Below are 23,075 nucleotides of genomic sequence, written 5' to 3'. Positions count from 1 at the left end.
TCCGCTATTACCGGGGGAATTTCAGAGGCACAACTGAGCGGGGCACCTGATTTCTGCTGGCTTGAGGGGGAAGCGAGGCACCTACTGCTGCCTCTGGTCACTGAGAATCTCCCCAAAGGTTTTGGCTCGTTGAAAGCGTCTTCACTTCTTTCGGAGAAGGATGAATAACTTTAAATAAGCAGTACATGCCCTTGCGGGGGTAGTGGCCATGTCTCGTTAAAAGYTCTTAGTATGCAGGCTAAATAAAACGAAGCCTTAATGCTGGGGCTGGTAGTAGCTCTGTTACATCCTTCCTTTGGTCACATATTTCCATTGCAGCGAGCGAGGCAACCGGCCAGGCCTTGCTGCTGCACTCCCTGTTTATTTCTTGACTTAAATTCAGTGTCGGTAGGGCTCTGTCTCTGCCACGCTGCTGCACAGGGCTGGTTTATGGCTCTCATACCAGCAGCTAGAGCCCAGRGAAGGTAAACTGCAAGGAAAAATCTTGCAGACCTGCATTTCTAAAGCTCATTTGTACCTGTGGGCCATGTATTTRTGTGCGAGTGTGATGGCTGTTTCTTGTGATTTCTTGCAGAGCCACAGACCTTTTTCCAGTTTGGCCCCTGTAGCACCACAGTGCATTTTTTTTTCTCTTTTTTTTGTTGATTTGTTTTTCTTTTGATTAACTCTTGTCATTACATTTATCATGGAGGGGTATTTATCTATGGAGATAGATCCATTTAGCTATGGAGATGCACAAGGAGGATGTTGGTGCAGGAGAAATCCGATCACRCAAGTAAGAGCAGGTCTTGCATGGGTAGTAGGTTTAAAAAGCTCATACCAAAGACTTTTTTAAACACAGAGTCACTGTGAAGAGAACTGAAAATATTTCACTCAGCATCATCTGCACTTCCTATCTGGAATTTTTCCTGTCTCTTCATACTCTCCAGTTCTTAATACAGCATGAGCACCCTAAGGAGCTTAGTTTTCTCTCAATGCTGTTGTGTTAAAATCAGAATAAAGTTAAAATGCTTAATAATTTGAAGTTGCACATGAATAATAGTGTGTGTCTGTTTGGCTGTCTGTGGTGGGGCTGAAAATCCCAGTCATTTACACGGCTCCTTGGCTTAATGGGGCACGTTCTGCTGTTGCTCCATGCAGAGCTCCTGYTCCTCTTGCACAGAGGTCCTATTAAAGCCCAAGAGGAGACTAGCATCTATTGTTACTTTCTTTTTTTTCCCCTTTTTTTTTTTTAATAGCTGCTTATTTTTGGAGGCACAAGTTTGGTTTTTCCCAGCACCAACACAGAGATTAATCATTGGGATCTAACCCACTGCCTGCACGGCCGTTTCTGCACCTGATTCCCTAGAGTGAAGTGGCTGAAACAATGGATTCTTCCCTGTTTGTTTTCACGTGGCACCTAGAGAGCTCATCTGTTTTTAAGCTTGTTTGCATTGCCTTCCTTGGCAATGTATGCTGTGTGTGCATTGTTTATGGTCTAGGCTTCTGCACTAGCAGAAAGCCAACTTTTTTTTTTTTGCACTGATTTTATGCCAAAAGTGCTACAAGTTCATTTTCCCAACGTTCATAACTGGACTCATTAACCATTTAATGAACTTAATCGTTTAAAACTTACTATGAAGTAGGCTTGATGGCTCAGGAAGAGTTTAAAAAGCATTGTAGGTTGGAATGTACTGAGATGTATTTAGTCCGGCTTTCCTGGGATGTGCACAGATATAGAAACATAGGAACTTGCAGAGAAATCTTGAGCAATCATTGGTGTGGATGATTTTGATGTGTAGATTAATACAGAGCGAACAGTACATGTTCTGGTTTTCAAGCCAAGGCTGTAATTCAGCCCAGAGGCTTGATACACTGCAAATCAATGCAAAATCAAAATAGGTGCTCTGCTCCCTTATTCCCACAACTTCTTTCTAGCGTTTCTTTTGGTGCTTTATGTGACACTCTAAGAACACAGAGGAAAACCAAAAAAAGCCACTAGGCATAACCTGTGATTTTTATATGATTTTTATATCATTTTGCCTGTTCCTGTGTCACTTTCACAGCATTTTCATATGCCTTTAGTGAAGAGGAGCTGGTGGCAGTGCTGTGAGTCCCAGGAAAGAGGCTTTTATTTCTCAGATGGTAGGGCAGGGCARTGCTACAAAGTGAGCTACAAACTTATAATCTCCCCTACTACAATTGTGAGCTCATAGGTATTAATGCTGCGACGTGTGAATTATTATTTTGCAATGGTACAATTTTCCTTGGCGGCATCAAATGTAAGGAGCGTGGTATCAAGTTGACACAATAGATTTATCTGGCAAGAAAACAAACAAATAAACAAAAGCAAAAACCCCTCACACTGCAGTGTTTCCAATAACACATTGGCTGGTGTTTCCTGGCAAGAGCCCAGCCCTTACACCTGAGATCTCTGTGCCAGCCTTACTCATCCTGCCAGGAGCAGTGGAGTGACGCTGATTTTTTTCCGAGGTTTCCTCCCATCGGAAAGAGGAGCATGAGGATCCTTCCCATGGATCCCTAATGAAAGGGCGCAACAACCTCACTGCTGTCCTATTGGTGCCATATGAAAGATGTTTTATGGAGTCCTCCCTCAGTACATTACAGGAATGGGTCCCCACTGAGGTCCTCACCGAGTTCCCCATTGAGATTCCCACTCAGGTCCCCATTGAGATTCCCACTCAGGTCCCCATTGAGATCCCCAACGAGGTCTCACTGAGATCCCCAACAAGGACCCCACTCAGACCCCCACTGAGGTCCCCATTGAAGTACCCATCGAGGTCCCCATTGAGATCCCCAACCAGGACCCCACTCACATTCCCACTGAGGTCCCCATTGGGGTACCCACCAAGGTCCCCATTGAGATCCCCAACAAGGACCCCCCACACATCCCCACTGAGGTCCCCATTGAGGTCCCCATTGAAGTCCCCACTGTGGTCCTGGCTGAGGTCTTGGCTCGCAAGGAGGAAGCTCAGCCTTTGCCAGGGCCACGTGGGCAGCCGTGCCCAGGGAGAGGCTCACGCCAGCCTCATCCCCATTGGTCTGGGCTCTAATCCGGGCTGGAAATTTTAAATATTGACAGAGTTAATTCTTGTCTGCTTAAAACTCCAGAAACCAACCTCTGATAAGGCTGTGTTTAATAAGGATATTTGTGGTAAAGAGCTTTATTGGCTAGACAGGGCTTTAACTTGCTGAGCTCCAAGCGAGGAAGACAACGTCCTCTCCCAGCAGAGTTCGGTCTGTGTTGCAGCATGGCAGCCTGGTGCAACGAGAAATAAAATAAGGTGCTTCATCTTTCAACCTCCCACCCGCCGAGAATTAGTCCACAAAGGATCTTCACCCACTTGGCGGCAAGCAACAGGAGGAGATAAAGCTAATAAGCTGCTGCAGTGAGGTTTAACTTTTAAACAAATGCCAAAAATAAAAGCAGCCTGCTTTACTTTTTCCACCTTGCCTGGCAGTTTCCAACCACATCAAGTGAAAAGGCTAGGTGGGTGTATAGTGTTTAGTATCACCAAGTAAGGCACGCTGCATTAGCTCGTGCATTTGTTTTGTTCCTGGTTACTAGCTTTAAAATGTTCTTGTTGTTGTTGAGGACAGGAGAAACATTGAAGTTATATTGTCGTCTTATAGATAGTAAAATGTTCCTGGTTTGGGAAGGAWAGCAAGGAAAACATGTAATACAGTACAGAAATGCAGTAAATATATTTATTTTAACTTACAAACATTATAAGCAGTTTGAAAGGCGTGCAGAAGCCAATGAGGATTGCTTGTGGTAAGAGGTGGTGTTTGAATGATTTTTGTGCTCACACTTAGCTGTGGCAGTCGTGTCTTCCAGTATTTGCAAATTCTTTGCATAGATGAGAGCARTATTTTCTCTCCAGAGGAACAAAGGACTGAAAGACAGATGCCCATTAAGAAAAAAGTACTTTTTTTCCTCCCGTAGTAGTATTCCACGTGTGAAATACTGCAGGCTTCTTTGCGGAAGGCAGTAGCCGCAACGTGAAGCGGAGACTGAATCCGCMTGTTTTTACGGAGTCGGAAAGGCGGAAACCTGCAGGATACAGACCCAGAGGATGCAGGAGAGCTAGAGTGAGGGAARCGCTGGTACATTTGGAGGTGCCGGACAAAGAAAACCTTGTTACCTTGCGGCACCTCAGCCTTTGATGCCTTCGTTTCGGTCACAAGCTATTCAAGTTTCGCCAGGCGCTGGCAGACAGATAGACCATGAGGCGGCTCACAGGGTGAGTCAGTCTGGGCGAGAGCAGGGAGTCATCCACATAAAGGTAACCTGGTAAAGTGTTTTCACAGAAACTTCTCCCCTTTGCAGGGTTTTCATGTTCTGTGCGGTGAGGTTGGGCTTTGCATTCCCGGTGGTTTTTCCAGCCGATATGTCGCTTCCTGCCTGTTTCGCCATCCGGGCACCTCCTCTCCACCTCCTCCTAAGAGGGTTTCAAGGATTTTGCTTGCCTGACCCGGGGCCGGGTGGTTTTTGATGGCCAGATAGTCCGGGCTTTTTGAGGAACGGAGAGGCAGAAGTTCAGTCAGCACAAAACCTGTGGCCAYGTCTCCATTTCTTCACCACTTCCCTGTCCCTGCTCTCGCGCTCCAGTTATAGCAGATGTACTTTTTTTTCTTTCTTTCCTATTTTTTTTTCAAGTTGCAGAAGCCCTTTTGCCTCTTTCCAGGCCGCAGAGCAGCCGTAATGTGCAATTTTAAGGAACCCTCTCAGCTGCTCATTGCTCAGAGTGACCATGTTTGTGTAGTTARGCCAGCTCTTTAGGAGCAACTCTTCCACTCTTCTTTGTGGCCGTATCACGTGGTGGCCATGGTTGGATTTTCTTTCTTTTTTTCTTTCTTTTTTCCTAAATGAAGGAGGAAGAAAAGCAGAATTGCTTATTTCGGATTTTCTCTGAGGAGACATACCAGAGGAGGAAGGTTTTTGCTAGAGACAGAGCTTTATCCGTGTGTTATCTTGCCATTTGATGTTAGTTTGATTACTGTAGGGGCCCCAAAGTGAGGAGCTGGAGAGTTTTCAGAAGAGGAATAAAAAGATGGAGTGTTAAATAGTTTGCAGTCTAAGGCTAAATTCACAGGTGCTAAATACTTTGTCTGTTTATTAACAGAGAAAACTTGTTCTTTGATATGAATCCTTTACTTGAGAAGGGTGAGAGAAAAGGCCCGTAGCAGCTTTTTGTTGATYGGGGTGAATCCCCTGCCATGTCTGCAGTGCTCCTTCCTCCTGCCACCTCTTGCTGCCTCCTGTCCTCCCAAGCCCCGGGTGTCAGGACGGGATGGGGACATTGGAGGGCCTGTGTCCCCAGCGCTGACATCTGACCTGCCTCAAGGGAGGCAGCAGGAATCTTGCACCCTTCTTCCCGCTCCGTCCTGCAGGGCACAGGCCAGGAGAATTTCCCGGTATTGGGTTGTCCACCATAAGGATGGCTGCTGTGGGGTTGGTTTAACAGCAAGGAGTTGGGAAAACTGGCGGCAGGGCAAGACAGTGGCTGCTGGTAAAACGACCCTGGGAAGGTGCCTCCGGGGAGCATTAAGGTCCACAGCCGAGGCTATTAACTGGGAAGCTCCTGCTGCCTCCTCAGCTCCGGAGTGTTTTGCCAATGCTGAGCAGGAGCAGATCAAAGGAACTATAAACAGTTAAACAGTCTYTGCAGGCGGAAAGGAGGCAGTTGTTTGGGAGCTGCATCTCCATGTGGGGAGGAACTTCTTCCCTGTGAGCGTGCCAGAGCCCTGGCACAGGCTGCCCAGGGAGGCTGTGGAGTCTCCTTCTCTGGAGATCTTCCCAACCCACCTGGATGCCGCCCTGTGCCCCGTGCTCTGGGTGTCCCTGCTGGAGCAGGGGGTTGGACTGGAATATTCTCTAGAGGTCCCTTCCAAGCTCAACTGTTCTGTGATTCTGGGAACAAGCACCTGCTCGCGAGCTGTCGGAGGTCAGCTCACAGCAGCTCTGTCACATGTGGTGGTACCGGCCAGAGCTCAGACAGACACGGGCCTTTCTTTTGGTCTTGATTCTGCCAAACGTGGTGCTGCCTCCCTGCTGGTAGGGGTAAATCACATTTATTTTGTTTTGGGATGCTGCAGTCGCTGTTGGCACCAGCAGCTGATGGGTCTTGAGGATCCCTGAGTGCCACCCGGGAGAGGAGCCACCCCAAGCCTCAGTTGGCTCTTTGGGAGAGGGACAATGGACATGGTCGTGCTAGGGAGGGTATTCCTCACCGTTCCATGTTTCGGTGAGGAACATGCTCCCCGGTTTTGTGAGCTGACCCCTACAAGCCCCAGGGCAAGCAGTGAATTTTTGTTGGTCCCATGGGGGCAAGTTGCCCACATCTGTGCCTTGAGGGCATCATATTGTGTAACTGCCAGTTCCTGCACCGTTAGTTCAATGTCCCAAGCACTTAAGGCCAGGGGTATTTGTACAACTGTCAGCTCGAGGGGTGTAATTGCAGGAGGTCTGAGCRTTGTGAGCAGTCTCCTTTTCTATTTGTCATGTCTTCTCCGAGGGTTTTAAAATTGCACTTTTGCAGTRAACAAGGTTCTCAGATGTTCCCCTCGCACCTATCCAGGAGAAAGGCCTCACCAACAGACACCTACATCTGTCCAGGTTTTATTGCCCACCTATTGCCCACCAAACACCCTGTCACATCACTCCTGAGAACTTGTTGGCCTGGCTTTTCTGCCCTTTCTTCCCTTTTGCCAAAGTACTTATCCATCTGAGGGCTTTCACACATGTGGAGGTTCTCCATTTAGATACAGTAGAGAAGTCCCCCTGCTTTGGGCCTCGTTTGTCCCTCTCAGCCCCAAATTTCCCCTTAATAGGAGAGTCCCCCTAAAAACTCGTGGTTTTGAGCTGCTGTCCAGTTTCGCGCTTGGCTCCGGAATCTCCCAGAAGTTTTCTGTGGAGCACCAGCCCCTCACAACGCTGAAACCGCGTTGCTTCCTGGCGYGTTCTGGCCACGTGTCGCTGCTTGCACGTGAAGTTGTGTATTCGGCTCAGATAATAGWGGCCCTCTCTGCTATCTCTGCTGATAGGGAGCCCTGCGTGGCCCCACAGCGGAGCTCTGCCAAGGGCCCATCCGTGGGCGCTGCCCTCATCGGTCACGTCCCGACACGGTGAGTTGTAGGAATCAGATTAGCAGCCAAGGCAACTGCTTGGGTCRGTCCAAAGTTTAGCGTGCAGGGCTACGGCGATGGAGGGCCCCTCRCTGCGTAGCCACCTTGGTTTTGATAATGAGGCCTGCAAGAAAAAGAAAAATGGAAAAATGATGCAGTTTTGCTTCTATTTTGCTTTTTTTTCTTCTTCTTTCTCGCTCAAATCATAGTTTTCACTGTCATTTGGGGTGAGCTCGGAAGAGAACCTGTGCTTGGTACGAAAGCAGAGAAAGCTTTGYCCTGTTATTTTATAAAACAAGATGTTATGACACACCGCACAGTTCCCCGCATCACTCAGGAGTTCATTAGCCTGTCACTGTACGAGCGTACGAAGTGACAAGCCAAAAAACACCAGACAGTACAACGGGCCATTAAAATTCATAAAGGATATCAAATATTCAAAGTGAAGGATGTAAAAAAGAAGCCGTTTGCTGTAAATACTAATACYTCTAGTTACATAAACATAACGAAGTGCTGCTCGATGCCACGAAGCGGCGGTTACGTCTTCGCTGGAAGCTGCCACCCTTTCCACAAAAAGTCTCCTTCTCCAGAGCGCCGAGTCCACCACGTGGACGTGGTATCCCAAGCAAACACCAGAGCTCGCTTGAGATCCAAGGCAGGATCAGTTACTTGAAAGCYCTTGGTGACATGGAGCGATGGGGCTGGGCGTTTATGGCTTGTGCTGCGCTGAAAGCAGTGTGCATTTCCCTTAACATTTTGGAGGGTTTTTTTTGGGTGTTCTGCTTTCCCTGAGTGCTTACGTCATATGTCATGGTGTCCTGCAGTAATTCTTCACTTTCCTTCCAACAGCGAGTGCCTGCACTGGCAAAGCAGAGCTCAGCTTTCCAAGTACACCCAGCACACAGGCTTGCACAGATCAGAAGGTTAAGATCTAAGCTGTAGGACTTTGGTCAGTTCTTTCAACAGCAAATCCTCAACTCAGTTTCAGCTACGTGCCATCTTTGAGAAGAATATCCAGCTTTAAGTGCAAAAACTTTAGGCAGTGAAGAGTCCACCKCAGCTTTAAATGAGTTGTTCAGAGGGTTATTTTACCTTCATTGCCAACATGCACATGCTATTTCTGCTGGGGTTTCAATGTCTGAATACTTGCGCCTTGTTCAATCTTTGTTGTCTCTACCCAAATCTCCATTAGAGTGGGGGTTTTTTTATGCTTTTGTCTGAATAGTTTCTAAAAATAATTCCTTTCTGGAATTCAATCGGACATGGAGAAAGTGAAGTGGTAGTCACAAGGTGCTGCACTCACGCCTTCCGTGCGGTGTTCCGAGTGGAAGGGGATACTCCCAGCGGCTCRTGCTGGTGGGAAGCACTCGTTCTGAGTGCTCCTGCAGGGTGTGTGATGCCTGCTGACACTTGTCCCAGGTTTTTCGTTCTCAAGTTACCCTTGCGGGTAGCCCGGAGAAGGTTTATCACGTCCTATAGGAGGGACTGGGGTTTTTTGTTTGCCTGTTTGCCTGTTCCTGAAGATGACCGTGTTTGCAAAAACAGCGCCGCTGCGCAGGAATGATGTGATTTAACCTGCAAAATACTAGCGTGCCTGTCTCACTGTGCTTGAGAAGGAGCTCTGGACTGGAGAGGAAGTGGAGAGTTCACAGCAACATGTGTGAGAAATGTCTGCAGAGCTGGGCAGGAAAACCCCATGGCACTGCGAAGCTTCTCTGCTGTTTGACTCGTTATTTTCCTTACAAACTTTGCTGGTGGTGGGATTCACCTCCAGCTTCTCTTTAGGTACTTTAAAGAGAGCAAAACAGAACAGAAGAGGCTTTTTGTCATCTGACATGCGCGGCTCCAAAGGTTCTTCAATACGAACCCAACCCCGCCGCGAGGAAATCCTGCGAGCAGGATTTGCCTGATGTAGCAGCTTGCTTTTCCCTCCAGTTCAAGTCAGCATGAATTGAGGGGATTCAGCGCCTTGCAGACAGCGGTTGGTGTACGCAGGAACCAGCGATTGAGAGGAATTTTCTTGGATTCCTTTCCACGCTCTCCCAAGGAGAATTTTCTTGGATTCCTTTCCACGCTCTCCCAGCAGAACGTGCCATTTGCAGTGTCCCGAACCCTCTGTTTTATTTTGGCCACTGCCGAAATGGCAGCGCGTGCTAAGGAAAGGGTAGCCTGCCCTCCCGAGGAGCATATGACTACTATTAATACTCGCAGGAATTACACTTTGGAGCTTTCACGACCTTCCAGCCGGCAGCGCTTCTCCGGACGGCAGAACCCGGCGTGCGTGGAGCCCCTGGCAGCGGCCCCCGTGTCACACGGGCCTCCCGTGGTGCCCGCTTGTGGCCCAGCAGACGGGGCCGGCCCTGTGYGTCCTGCGTGGGCAGAGCGGTTCTCCTGAAGCCACCGAAGCGGGTGTCCTGCCGGAGTCGCTGCCAGCTGGCCCCGCTCCCCGGCGCGCTGGAGGCTGCAGGTGCCCTGCTCTTCTGGACCCTCTTTTGTCCCTAGGTGACTTCCCGCCGCCGGGGACGCGGAGTGGGAAGCTGGGAGCGAAACCAGTCCAATGTTCCTAATGCGCCAGCGAGTGCCAGCGCGTCTTGGCAGCCCTTCTGTAGCCCGTGTGCGTTTAAAATGGATTACTTACAGTTTTTGTCTCCGTTTCGCTACAGTTGTAAAGCTAAACAGGCAAACTCCAGCTTTGCATTTTGGGACGTGTTGGGGTGCTGGGTTATAGGCAGCCTGAGATAGGATCCCATTTCCAAACAATACTTTATTTTTTAAAAAACGTACCTGACGGCCAACAGCATCTTATCAGGTTCTAGCAACGTCCAAATCCTGGGAAAGGAGGGGTGAAGGACAAGGGGCACGGCAGAAGAAAGCGTGCTGTGCTTGCTGGCTGAAGCACCAAAGAGATGGAATAGGCTGGGACCACCGGGGCGTTTTCACATGCTCTAATTCTCGGTGACTAATTCTGCAGACCGTACCGTGTCTCAGTACCTAGCGGCCACCCGGAGTTAATTGGCATTAAGTGCACATAAATAGTGGAGTAAATAAGGKTTGCCTTGAACCTAGTGAAAAAGAAAAGGGTTGGGAATGGAAAAGGAAAAAAATCACGGAGTACCAAACTCCGTGTCTTGTGTGAATTAGCTTCTGAAAGTATCTGGAAGTAGTCTTTCCTGAAAGGCCTTTGAAATTCAAGTTATGGACTCTTGCCTCCTGGCATGCAGACCGATCCTCTTTCTTGGAAGACTCTGACTAACAGTTGCCCTTTTTTTTTTTTTTTCCCTCTTCTAAATACCCTTGAATCACGGAACTTGCACATTCTGTTTCCCTTGCTTCAGGTCTAAAGCCTTCAAGACCGTGTCGAAGCGGAGACGAGAACATTGTGTCCTGGATGCTAGAGCTGAGGGAGAGGGAGTGGGCAGAGGGAGGAGATTATCCCATCTCCAGGCTTAGGCCTCATCCTGCAAACTTTGCCTCTCGTGAAACGTTTCGGAGAGGTCAGCCAGGTGTCTTGCGTGAGCGGCGCTTGCTGGCTCTTCGGGATCCTGCTCGGGTTGTGCTTAAAGCAGTGCTGCTAACGTGGCCGGAGGTTGGGGTAAGTCACGGATGGAGTGCTTTAAAGCAGCTGGGCAGAGAGGCTGTGGAGACATGCGTGGGTTTTACTACGTGGAAATTTTGCTCACTTGGCAGCTGGGCCGAAGTTAGCCCAAATTCTGGAACTACGAAGAAGCRTCTCTCTTGAAACAGCACAAAATGAGTGAAAATGTCACCCCGTTGTACCGTGTTACGAGTACATTTAGGGTCTTCTAACACAGAAGGGCTGTCAGGTGGCCTCAGTTGGGTTCTTGGAAAATCCTCTGCTGGCAAGACATTTGCTGGCACGCGGCCTTGCAAAGCAGCCTTACTCAAATATAACCCTCAAGCGACCGGGTCCTGTGGGTACAAAATTCAGACATGCCCAGCASTTTGGCAGCGGGAGTGAAAAGATGTTCCTTTACACATACGACCTTGAAGATTTCCCAATCCGTTGATTTTTCCTGCTTTAGATGCGCTTATTTAAGGGCCCTGGGGCAGGGGGTGGAATTTGTCAGGGTGAGTTAAAGGAGAGGACCCCAAGTGCTCTCAGCTCGGGCCCGTACAGGCTGAGTGCCAGGGGGGCAGCAGCTGACGGGACAGCAGTTGATTTGTTAACCTTATAAAAAGAAGCCATTAAATAGTGTGTTTAGCTCCCTGGGGGAAGTAGCCTCGTGTCTGTTTTATTTCCCGTTTCTCATCCTTGTTTTAACATTAGTGACTCAGCTGTCGCTTCTGTAGGGCCGTTGGGGTTATAACTGTGACTGGATGGCGCCAAGAACCCGTTTCTGATGAAAACAGTGAATACATATATTGTTACTCCAAAGAGAACCTGCTATAAAACTAGGTGGTATAAGTATATATAGGCGTAAAACTACCAAAAAGTCCCCGATAACTTTTTTGAGCTTCTAACCTTGCCTGTGAAAGAAATTGGAAACTTCCCTGTGTGTCTCTTGCTTATCCCTTTAAAAAAGGGCCCCATCAGGCTAAGACGTGTGCCCCTGTGACTGGGCACACGTGGGTGTTCCTGGTGAAGACTCTAAGGCAGCTCACAGACTGCGCCTGCAGGTCTGTGCCTTAGGTAGGAGGAGGGAGGATGTGTCCATAAGCGTTTGCCAGTCAATGCTCCCTTCTTTCCCTCCTCATCTGTTCAGCTGCAGCTTGGAGGTGCTTGTTTCACCTGTACCTTTCCTGTGGAAATGATCCCTGGCATGCTGAGAGGCCTGGGGTTCTTGAGCTGYGAAGACTCTGGGGAGCACCATTAACAAAAAAAAAGTGGTTTGCAAAGGCATTGGCATTTTTAGCATTGTCTTTCTGTGTGTTTTGGCTGTGCAGATGTTAAAAATGGACCTTTTTTTTCAAACTATGTAGTTTCACTAATGTAGCTCGYCTCTTTTTCCCTAAATGCGGGATTTGGGATGTGTGCCCACATATCCTATTTGGGGTTGGCCACCTGTTCCTTTGAGAAGTAGTCTTTGGCTTGCCCAGCACTGCACTGTAAGAGCACATGTCACTGTGGTGGAAAGGCCATCTCAGAGCACATATGACTCTTGCAACCATGAGAGGTAAACATTCTGACCTGGCCTATCCATAACATTTATCCATAACGTATCCATATCCTGGCATATCCGTAACAGTTTGGCAGCACAGGGGGTAACTGTTCATAAAGTGACACCATTTCGGGATGCTGAGAGCTCCCCTTGGTGCTTGTCTTGAAGGTYGGTGACTTACAAGTTAACTGAAAAAAACCCCCGCAAAGCCACTCCATTTTATGTTCTGTCGCATTTTTATTGAATTAAGACTTCTTTACATCTCYCTGCCTGCTGAGATGGTAAGCTAAGGGAGCCAAGTGTCTTCCACTTGTGCACTGCTTTCTGCAGCGGGAACTCACCCTGCCTGCAGGACACAGGGCAGCCAACTCCTGCCCAAATACGCAGTGAAGACCTCGACCACRCACCCAGTCCAGGTCCCGAAATTGCTGGTCCTTGGGGCTCCCCAGCTGCGCTCTGAACCATCACCCCGGTACCCGTTGCGATAGAGAGGCAAAGGCCCCAGCAGGGCCCCAGCGTTGGCTTTGGGAGGAATTACTCATCCTACAGGTTTGAACCGGGAAGATGAAAGGTCTCCAGTCATCGCGGTGCTATGCGGGCGCTGGTGGCAGGGTGGGGACCGATGGGTGACACACTGGGAAGTCCCAAGGGATTTGATCCTGGYCTGGCTTCAGGGTCGGCCTTTAGCACCTGAGGTTTGCAGTTGTGCCCATGGTTGTGGTATTAGTTCCTCAGGTGAGATAAGTAGCCTAAAAACAAAAGAAGGAAGAGAAGGCAAAAAAAAGGCTTTGAGACTTGTGTGTTTGCCTTGGTTCTGAGGTTTCTGGGACAGTGCTGCTGCCAGCTACATGGGAAACAGGGATGTCCTGCTTGCCATCGTGAAGAGGTGATTCACTGGCAGCGTCACGAGTAGATGTCATCTTCCTTTCTGCTAGCTCCTGAGGTGTATTTTAACCCTGAAGTGAACAGAAAACAAWTTTTTTCAGAAATCCAGTAAAACTAGTACCAGCTAAGTCATCAAAGTAACGCTCCGAGGCAGCGAGAGTGGGGAAAGACCAAGGGGGAGACGAGGGTCACAGCAGAGCTGTCCTGCTGCTGTTCCTGTGAGAACGGTGGTTGTGCCTGCCCACGTCGCCTGCGTGCCGGGAGTTTCGTTGGTGTTTACGGAAGGCAACTGGATGCCGTTTTTCAAATCGATTTCCAGACACTACGTTTCAGATGTTTCCTTACATTGAGGGAAAATCTAGAAAACGTGAGGAAAAAAGGCAAAGGTCTAGCAAGCGCCTAGAAGGCAAGGGCCTTCTCAAACCTCAATTCTGGGTGAAGTTAAAACGCGTGTCAGGATCTATCCAAAGGAAACCCGATTTCTTTCTACCTCCCAAAGATAGTAGTATTTTGTAGCTAGCACTACATTTTGAGGAGGGCAGAGGTTATTGTCGGCAGTGCCACAGTTGCCCCATGTTGAGTTTTGAAAGAGAAGATACCTGTTCTTCAAGTTGCTCTGCTCACTCCCCCGTCACCTCCTCATTCACACCCCAGCCAGATCTGCGGAGCGGGAGTAATTCTGTGAGTAATTCTGGTTGTCGCTCTGCCTTCCTCACCCGGGCAAGGTCTCTGCCAGGCCTTGCGAGGGGTTTTTAGCCTCTGACAGTGGAGAATCAGCCCTGCCRGGAGAGGAGGCCTGGAAGTGGCTTTCCATGCTCATCTTGGGCTTCTCGCCGGTGCCCGGGGAGGCTGAGCAGGACGTTCCTTCAGACCTGCCAGCCGAAACGCATCGTGTGTTAAAAGGGACATTTTTAAAAATGACATAATCCCTTCTGGTTCGATAATAAGCTAATTAGGTGCTTTATAATGGCTCAGGAGAGGGGTCCTGTTGCAGATTAGGCTGCGTAATAGAAATGCCGGGGCCGGACTGGAGGTTGCTCCCTTGCTAGAAGGTCTCCTGCTCAGACCCAAGCAGACTCCGTCGTTTGACAGCCCATCCGAGCTGTCCCCCTCACCAGTCACGTTCGCTGTAACTGTCACCACATTTGCAATGTAACGTGTGCAGCTCAACACTGCCAATTAATAGAGTCCGTGTGTTTAGCAGTGTAGCGTTTGGGAGTGGGATCATTTCAGAACTGACACTTTTGGGAGCCACCTGCAAGAGCGTCGCGCTTGTGTCCAGCAGAAGCCCCAGAAGACTTTCTTAATGCACTCTGGGTTTAGCCTGCCACAGTACAGTGCAATTATTACTGTGTTTTGGGGGTCTTTTTTTATTTTTTTTTTATATTTTTTTTCTATTTCTTGGGTTTAGTAGGTGTCAAAACATTAAAAAAAATAACTAATAGGTTTATAATAGATGATTCAGCCTTGACAGGTTTCTGTAATCTTTCATGGGAAACTACTATTTTTAGTGAATTATTACAAGCAGTAGCAGCACTCACGTTTATTTATAGGGGCATGAAAGAAACGCCTATGCACGTTTCTAAATAGTCAATGTATAGTAACGGCCATATGTAGCGGATGAGCAAATATAGAACTGTGGCACTCTGGTTTCCACAAGCCTCCGCGAGGGTTTTGCAGCGATCTCTGGATTTAGAAAGGGAAAAACGAGGGTGTAGTTTTTCTTGTAGCTAAAGAAATTAATAAAAAATAATTCAGATAATAATAAAGTAAAGTAAAGTAAAGTAAAGTAAAGTAAAGTAAAATAAAATAAAATAAAATAAAATAAAATAAAATAAATAATGTAAAGTAATGTAAAGTAAAATAATGTAAAGTAAAATAAAATAAAATAAAATAAAAATAAAATAAAATAAAATAAAATAAAATAAAATAAAATAAAATAAAATAAAATAAAATAAAATAAAATAAAATAAAATAAAATAAAATAAACACACTTAGGATAAAAATTTGCCTTGTGATAAAATTGCCTTGTTTCAATTGCGGCCTAACTTGGTGACCGCCAAGTCTTGCGGACTGCCCGAGATCTCTGGGAATTCAGTCTTCCCTTAGCTGCAGGGACCATTGGATTGGGGACCCTGCTTTTATGGGCACTGCCACACGCGTGGTGTTCACGTGGATGAAGTCTGCCCTTCTCTTGGGCCTTGGCGGGCCCTAGGAGGGGCAGAAGCAATTCCCCATGGAAGGTGCTCCGCAACCACGGAGCGGTGCCGTGGCCAAAGCCGCGACAGCGGGAACACTTCCAATCACCGTTTCGCCGCAAGGAAACAAAGCAGAGGAATCTTCTGGCGATGCTTTGAAGTAGCTGCCTCGGCTTAACTAAGCCCAGTCCGCTGATGGAAGGTGAGCCGTGCTGCCCAGCTCGGCGCCCGCGCGCACGGATGGGATGAGGGCGGAAGGRCGGCCTCCGATGGCAGGGGCGAGGCCGGCGGGACGTTGCGAGGAGGCTGCGGAGGGGAGCGGGCGAGCACGGACGCACGGACGGACAGACGGACGTGTCTCCCGAGCGCTGGCGGCGGCGCCGGGGCGGGCGGCGCGGCTCCGGCGCCGCCGCCGGGAATGGAATGTTCTCCCGGCCCTCCCGGAGCGCCAGCAGCTGCGAAAGGGGTTACTCGGGCCCGGCCCAAATTCGCAGCAAACAAACACTTCACCAAGTTCCTTGCCTTTGGGGTGGCTCTCCTTTTTGCCTCTTTTGCTTATAGCTATTTTTTTTTTCTTTCCCTCCTGCCTTTCTTCCGTCTCAGACTCTGTCCGTCCTCRTAGGGCTCTGCGCTTACGGTGTTCAAAAACGTCAACATTTTCTTCGCTCTCTGCTGCCGCTCGCCCAGCACCCTGTGGRAAGAAATAAACGGCGAGCCGCGCGCCCCGCGCGGAGCAGAGCCAGTGTTAGTTGTTAGAGTCCTGCTGCTCAGGAGCCATCCGACTGTAAAATAACTGGAGATTTTTTTTCCTGCTAACTGGAAGCCTGACGCTTTGAGACTGTTTCCAGGCAGGGTGTATTTCGAGCGGCGCGTTATTTACGTCAGGGCAGCGATTCGCAGTATCGGTGTTTTCGGAGTGAGGCAGCAGTTGTTTTAACCCAGCTCCGTTTTATTTTTTAATGGGAAAAAGGTTTTGATTAAGCTGCAGCCAAGCTCTCTTAGCTGCGTGTTTCCAGGTGCTATCCGCCCTGGAAGGGTGGCCGGGAGCTTCCCTCGCCTGTGGAGCCATCCCGGTCAGGAACACTGCTGCTCTGGAGAGAGGAGAGCGGGGGGACTCAGATCGTGGCCATCRAAGATGCTGCAGCACCAGAGCTGCTTTCTCTGGTTCCTGTGTGTGTCACTTGTTCAATGCTGCTTTCTTTTTGCCTTGCAATTTCCATAATTTGGGGGAAAACATAACAGCAACCAAAATACATAATATATRCTTTATAGGAAAAAAAGGCAACTAGAAGGATGTATGCAACTAGAAGGTACCACATGGCTGAGCAGGTGCAAGAGAGGGCTTTCGTTTTACCTTAGTTTCTTGCTTTTTCTGCCTCTCCAGAGCACTCCCACTACTATATCACAATATTTATCWTTTTCTGGTTTGCAAAAACTCACGGGGAAGAAAGATGGGAAGGATGAAACGTTCAGAGACCTCTCTGGCCCGTAGACTTCTAAGGTCCTTGGGAAGGGCAGCACCACGGTCTGTAGAGCAGAGCAGGACAAGACTATAGGACCAGCAAACTGGGTCCCCCTGCCCAAGGGGGCAAATCCCCTTCAGCCAATATGCCTATATACAGGTGCACAACTGACAACTTTAATTATTTGTAATTTTGAAATCACTGCATCTGTTTTCCTGTTTCTTTGCTAGCAAATCTCATCGAGGACTTTAAAGCAAACAAGATACGAGACTGGTAGTTGAAGCAAACTTGAGTGACTTCATGAGAAGGCAGAAACTCTGGTCTGGGCAGATGGGCACAACGTGTTGATTACTCCCAGGCACCTTTTCCAAGGACAACGATTGCAAACCAAGTAGTTTGCTTTTCTTAAAGAAAAGGGGATTTTTTTTTTTTTTTTTTTGTGGAGTTCTCTGCACGAGCATCCACCCCCATAGAGATGCGGGCTGCAAAATTTGGAGCAAAGTGACATGGGCTGGAGACTGAGAGGTGAATTAGCAAGTGAGGGCCACGGAGGCTGCCGTTCAGTCGGTCCCTGCCAGCTGGAGGCCGACAAACTGCAGTTATTTTCCCGGCTTCTTTCCTGGAGGATTAGAGCTTACTCCTTTCACCGCTACGGCGCTTCCAGAAAACCTCATGTGGTGACGTTTGAACCTTAAATACGTTAATAAAGAGTGAAACAAAGCAGCGTTCTCCCAAGTGAGCTTTACCAGCGTGTACAAGCCTGCAGATAGTACTTGTTTGTCTCTCGTCATCCCCCACTATCCCTGTTGTGAAAATAAACCACTGCTTTTGATTTGTGGATGTCGCTTGACAGTCTAGGAGCCTGCGTGTGGAATCACGAAGTGACCACTCCAACAGGCTGACGTGCAAACAGAGCAGGGTGCAAGTTGGACGGGGCGCTCACCAGCTGCACCTCGTCTTGCTAATCTTTAGGGTTTTTTTTTTTTTTTTTTTGGCAGAGCAGAGGCTTTTAAGAGTTAAGTTACACAACTCCCTTTTTATTTTTTTTTCCAAGCCAGTGGATTCCTTGTTGCGTTGTTGAGGATGATAAATTGATACCACATGTTGCTCGCAGACAAAAAGGGCTCTGTATGGCCGGGGAAGCACTTGCAGCTGGTGTCTGCCTTAATGGACGGGCTCCACAAGGTAAACAGGGCTGCGAAGCGGCAGCTGAGCGAGCTCCTTGCTTCGGGAGCAGAGGAATTGCCAGTTTTGCCCCTCTAAACGTTAAAATCACTTGCTGTCCTCACACAATTCCGTGCGTTTATCCCTTGGAAGTTCTGGGCTTTAGGAAAGTGATATCGCCCCATGTGCACCCGGTCTGCCCAAGGCTCGGCTTAGCTGGTTCCTTGCTAGGACAGGCTGCGTGCTGGCAGGCCACCTCGTTCCCTGCACCGTGGTGTCCTTTGCACACACAGGCATGTAGGAAAAGCTGAAGGTTGTGAGAGGCATCGCAGAGAGAAGAGCTGCGGGAAGGGGCTCAGTCCTTGCCCGGAGGTGGCTCTGAGAAGCAGTAGCCTTGGGMAGCTTGCACTCAAGTGAAGCAGTGTAGTCCTGTACCACCCTACTGTCCTGCACTCAAATCACTTCTGCCTTGGCTGTTGTGTTCCCCTGGTGCTGGGTCTTCCTTATCTTCAGTGCCTTTATATAAACGTCTATATTTTTTTCTTTTCTATATTTTTTTTTCTATATTTATTTCTATATTTTCTTTTTTTCTCTTGCAAACCACTTAAAAACTGTGCTGATGACCCGGGCCCCAGTTGGGCCGGGCACAGTGCTCTGCTGTGTCCTCTTGATCTTATCTGCAGGAACCTCAGTGCTCTGAGCAAAGTGCGTGGCATGCTGCAAGGCTGGTATCAATAGCAACACGAGCAAAGGGAGGAGCTCCTCACATCGCTTCCCTGCCCCGTTCTGGCACGGTCCCTCTGGCTGTAGCCACCAGTGGTATCCCAGCCCCTTCCAAGGGGTCTGCAATGCGGCCTGCATCTGTCCCGTGTCCATATGTTCTCCAGGGCGGATACAGGAGACTGGTCTATAGATCTTTGGGTGTTCCTCGTGCGTTTTGGCATGGAAAAACGTGTTGCGTTTCTGTCGTAGTGGCCGAGTTCCTCTCCCAAATCAAGTCCAAAGCAAAATCCCCGTTGGTTTGAGTAGCAGCAGGTTTGAATCATAAGCTGCATTTCTTTTTTTGGCCTCCCCACCTCCCTTGTGGTTTATCATATGGTCATATATCAGTAACACACATGCTCGTGGGCAAACATTATCTCAGAGTCCTTCCCCCTGTTTTAAGCAGACATGAACTTTCTTTGATAGTGCAGAAACCAGGTGCAAAACAGGCTTCTTTCCACCCAGATTACAGCACTGCAGCCTCTACTCCTCCAATTTGTCAATCCCAGCACCTTCTGTAGCATCACTCGTGTGTGTGGAAGGATTACAGCCCTAATTGGATTTGGCAGAGCTTCCAAGGCGAGGAGAAACCAAGACACTCAGATACTGCTGCTGCAGAGGTTAGCGGAGGAGGTTACGTGAAAGAAGTGGGTTTTAAGGCTGTGTTTGAACAGAGGGTGGAGATGGGGTGCACAAAAATAAATTGCTCCGTAATTATGCCTAAGAAAACAATCTTCCTACAGAAGAAAAATAAATAAAAAAGGGCTGGAGCCTAAATGGCACATTGCGTAATGTAAAGGAAAACAAACTGCTCGGATTTTTTCATAACCACCAATTTTCAATGCAGAAGTATTATTACATTCTTTTATTACTTGTGTACTGCCGACGCCGAGCAAAAAGATACTATAATAGAAAATTACACRTGTGCACACACATACCCACACAGGCAAGAGCCCTCATCCTGAAAGGTGCTTCAATCCCACTGTTTTACTGATGGATTTTTTGTGGGTTTAGACCGGATCGTTTCATGCTAAGGTTACTGCCAGCAGAAATAAGGCAGTTTATGAGAATACCATGGGTTGAAAACTGTTAGCTGATGGCACTTGCTTGTTGCTTTTCATGTTTGAAGCTTCCTAGCATGGTGTGTAGGCCAGCTTGGGTCTTTCTTTTCTGCGTTTTCTAAGATTATTTCCATTAGCTGCTATCCAGCATTTTTAGCTCTTGTTCGGCGGGGTTTGTAGGACTCTTGCAGCCTGGGTTAGTGTGGTGGTTTAGCTCTCTCGATCCTGTCACTGGGCTCAAAATACAGTTAAAAATACCATCAGTTAAATAATAAAAAGCTCTTTGCCTCCTAGACTGAAGCACTGTTATGCTGCAACTCAATCCACTGTATTTTAATGGCATTATAGGCCCTGGCAAGTCGATGACTTTATAGCTGAAACACTGACCCAAACTTATCTCGAGTCTGTCTCCAAAGCCTGCTCTGCTCTGTTGTGCAAATTGTTTGAAACAGCAGTTGCTATTTTGAACCGTAGTCAACAAGATTTCTCTCTTCATTACGTGATAATCACAAGTGTGTCTGCTGGCTGTGAGGGAGAGGAATTTTAGGCATGTTTTTTATTTCGGAATCTGATAAAAAACACAGCTCTTAGGCGGAGAAAGACATTTTATGCTGAAAAGAATTATTAAAAGAAAAGAAATAGCTGGACAGTATTTCCTCATTGTATCCCATGCGTCTTCAGCTCTTTATCCTGATGCTGGAAGTGTCCAGATGCCCACGAATGGTTTGCTGATTGATACGTTCTCTGTTCGTTGAAATCTGCAGTCCCTGCAGCGCCTCGCGAGCGAAGGGATACTTGGTCTACAGGGTTTGCTTACGCTCTGGTCCTGTTGGCTCTGTGATTTTAAGGCATACTGGTAGAACACGCGTATTTTTGTCCTTTTTATAGATATAGCTGATGTTTGTCTTTGCAAATATACTCCTGCAACTTTTAAACTTGCCCGCCTTTAGCATGCAGGAATAGGACAACTGCTTTGTCGAGAGAATACGGCCCCAAATCCCTGACTTGCGTGTGGGAGAAAAAAATGAAAGCCTGGAAGTGTTCTCACCAAGTGTACTCCTCGTTGGTCCTTCTTTAAGCTGTGTGTTAAGCCTCAGATCAGTAGGGTGGGTAGAGTTAGGCCCCGTGATACCTCATGCTGATATCTCTCACTTGTCTAGTTGCTGGCCAGCAGCCCCTGTACTTTAATTCGTGGCGGTGTTTTCGTGCAGTGTTGGTTTTTTGACTGGGATTTTGGGGCGCAAAACGGTAAGAGCAAAAGAAGCAGTGCTGGTCTTGACCTTTTTGTTCTGTTCCTCTCCTGCAGAACTCCATCCGGCACAACTTGTCGCTCCACAGCCGATTCATCCGTGTGCAGAACGAAGGCACCGGGAAAAGCTCGTGGTGGATGATCAACCCCGATGGCGGGAAAGGTGGGAAGGCACCACGGAGACGGGCTGTGTCCATGGACAACAGCAACAAGTACACGAAGAGCAGAGGGCGGGCGGCCAAGAAAAAGGCAGCCCTGCAGACGGCCCAGGAGGCGAGTGAGGACAGCCCTTCCCAGCTCTCCAAGTGGCCGGGGAGTCCCACTTCCCGCAGCAGCGATGAGCTGGATGCATGGACAGATTTCCGCTCCCGCACCAATTCCAACGCCAGCACGATAAGCGGCCGCTTGTCGCCGATTCTGGCGAGCGCCGAGCTAGACGACGTTCAAGACGACGACGCTCCGCTCTCTCCCATGCTCTACAGCAGTCCCTCGAGCTTGTCCCCCTCAGTAAACAAGCCATGTACTGTGGAGCTGCCGAGGTTGACTGATATGGCCGGGACAATGAATCTGAACGACGGGCTCACGGATAACCTCATGGACGATCTCTTGGACAATATAACACTCCCTGCCTCCCAGCAGTCGCCCCCGGGAGGGATGATGCAGAGAAGCTCCAGTTTTCCGTATGGTTCCAAAGGTTCGGGGCTGGGTTCTCCGTCAAGTAGTTTCAACAACGCCGTGTTTGGGCCGTCCTCCCTGAACTCCCTGCGCCAGTCGCCCATGCAGACCATCCAGGAGAACAAGCAGGCCACCTTCTCTTCCATTTCTCATTATAACAACCAGACGCTGCAGGATCTGCTCGCCTCCGATGCACTTAGTCACAGCGACGTCATGATGACACAGTCTGACCCGCTCATGTCACAAGCCAGCACAGCTGTGTCCGCCCAGAATTCCCGCAGGAACATCATGCTCCGTAACGACCCCATGATGTCGTTCGCCGCGCAGTCCGGCCAGGGCGGGCTGGTCAACCCCAGCCTGCCCCATCACCAGCACCAGTCTCACAACTCCTCTCTTAGTGGCAGCCGTGCCTTGTCCAATTCCATCAGTAACATTGGCTTAAATGACTCCAGCAGCTTGGGATCCACCAAACATCAGCAGTCACCTGTCAATCAGTCTATGCAAACACTTTCTGACCCGCTCTCAGGCTCCCCTTTGTATTCCTCTAGCGTGAACCTCCCGGTCATGGGGCACGAGAAGTTCCCAAGTGACTTGGACCTGGATATTTTCAATGGGAGCTTGGAGTGTGACATGGAGTCCATTATCCGCAGTGAACTCATGGATGCAGATGGGTTGGATTTTAACTTTGATTCCCTCATCTCAGCCCAGAACGTTGTCAGTCTGAATGTGGGAAACTTCACTGGTGCTAAACAGGCTTCATCACAGAGTTGGGTACCAGGCTGAAGGATCTTTGAGAACAGGGGAAATGGGCAAACAGGTCAGTGCCCTGGAGATGCACTAAAACACTTGGCTCTCTACTTTCATTGGCGTTTGCACCCATCACTTAATAGTTAGTGCACAGTGATGTTATTAATCTGTCTTGGGATGGCTTGCTGTGTTTTGGTGGGCAACGGGTGCAACCAAGAGCAAGTGGGAGGTGTGCAGGGGAATGAGGCTGAGCTCTGACAGGCATTCAGCTGCACCACTGCCAGCACCTGATGCTCTGTGTCCTGCTTAATTTAGACACAGGAGATGTTAACGACAAATCAGGCAAACTGAGGTGGAATACGTCTTCTTCAAAGCCACAACAAATGTTTTTTTCTCGGCAGCCCAGACCTCACGTATTCCGGCTGTGTTATCCTGGAACAGGGCAAGGCACTTGGCAGGCCAGGGTGCAGTAGTGCTGCAGGGCAAGGGGGAGAAATGGCTCTGCAAGATCCTGTGCAGGCACTGAAGAGCTGCGGTGTAGGCCGGGTCAGGAGCGAATCAGGGCTGTGCTTTCTGCTGTGGTACCGGCACCCTAGTGAAATGGTTTGCTTTCAAGTGCATTT

General features: G+C 48.7%; 1 protein-coding gene across 1 annotated transcript in view; it reads left to right on the top strand.

The window, feature by feature from the left end:
• Positions 1 to 22,524, top strand: part of LOC112945115 (forkhead box protein O3) — a 67,613-nt gene extending 45,089 nt beyond the window's left edge. Inside the window, exon 2 of the mRNA XM_026036631.1 lies at positions 21,088 to 22,524. Within this exon, the coding sequence (XP_025892416.1) occupies positions 21,088 to 22,488 (1,401 nt within the window). The 3' untranslated portion in view covers positions 22,489 to 22,524. The remainder of the gene's footprint in view (positions 1 to 21,087) is intronic.
• Positions 22,525 to 23,075: the final 551 nt, after the last annotated feature.

This window comes from Nothoprocta perdicaria, unplaced genomic scaffold (genome assembly GCF_003342845.1).
Source record: "Nothoprocta perdicaria isolate Ctin4 unplaced genomic scaffold, notPer1 scaffold_182, whole genome shotgun sequence".
NCBI lineage: Eukaryota > Metazoa > Chordata > Aves > Tinamiformes > Tinamidae > Nothoprocta > Nothoprocta perdicaria.
Note: the sequence above shows the minus strand (reverse complement) of the source record. Positions and strands in the feature narration are given on the sequence as shown.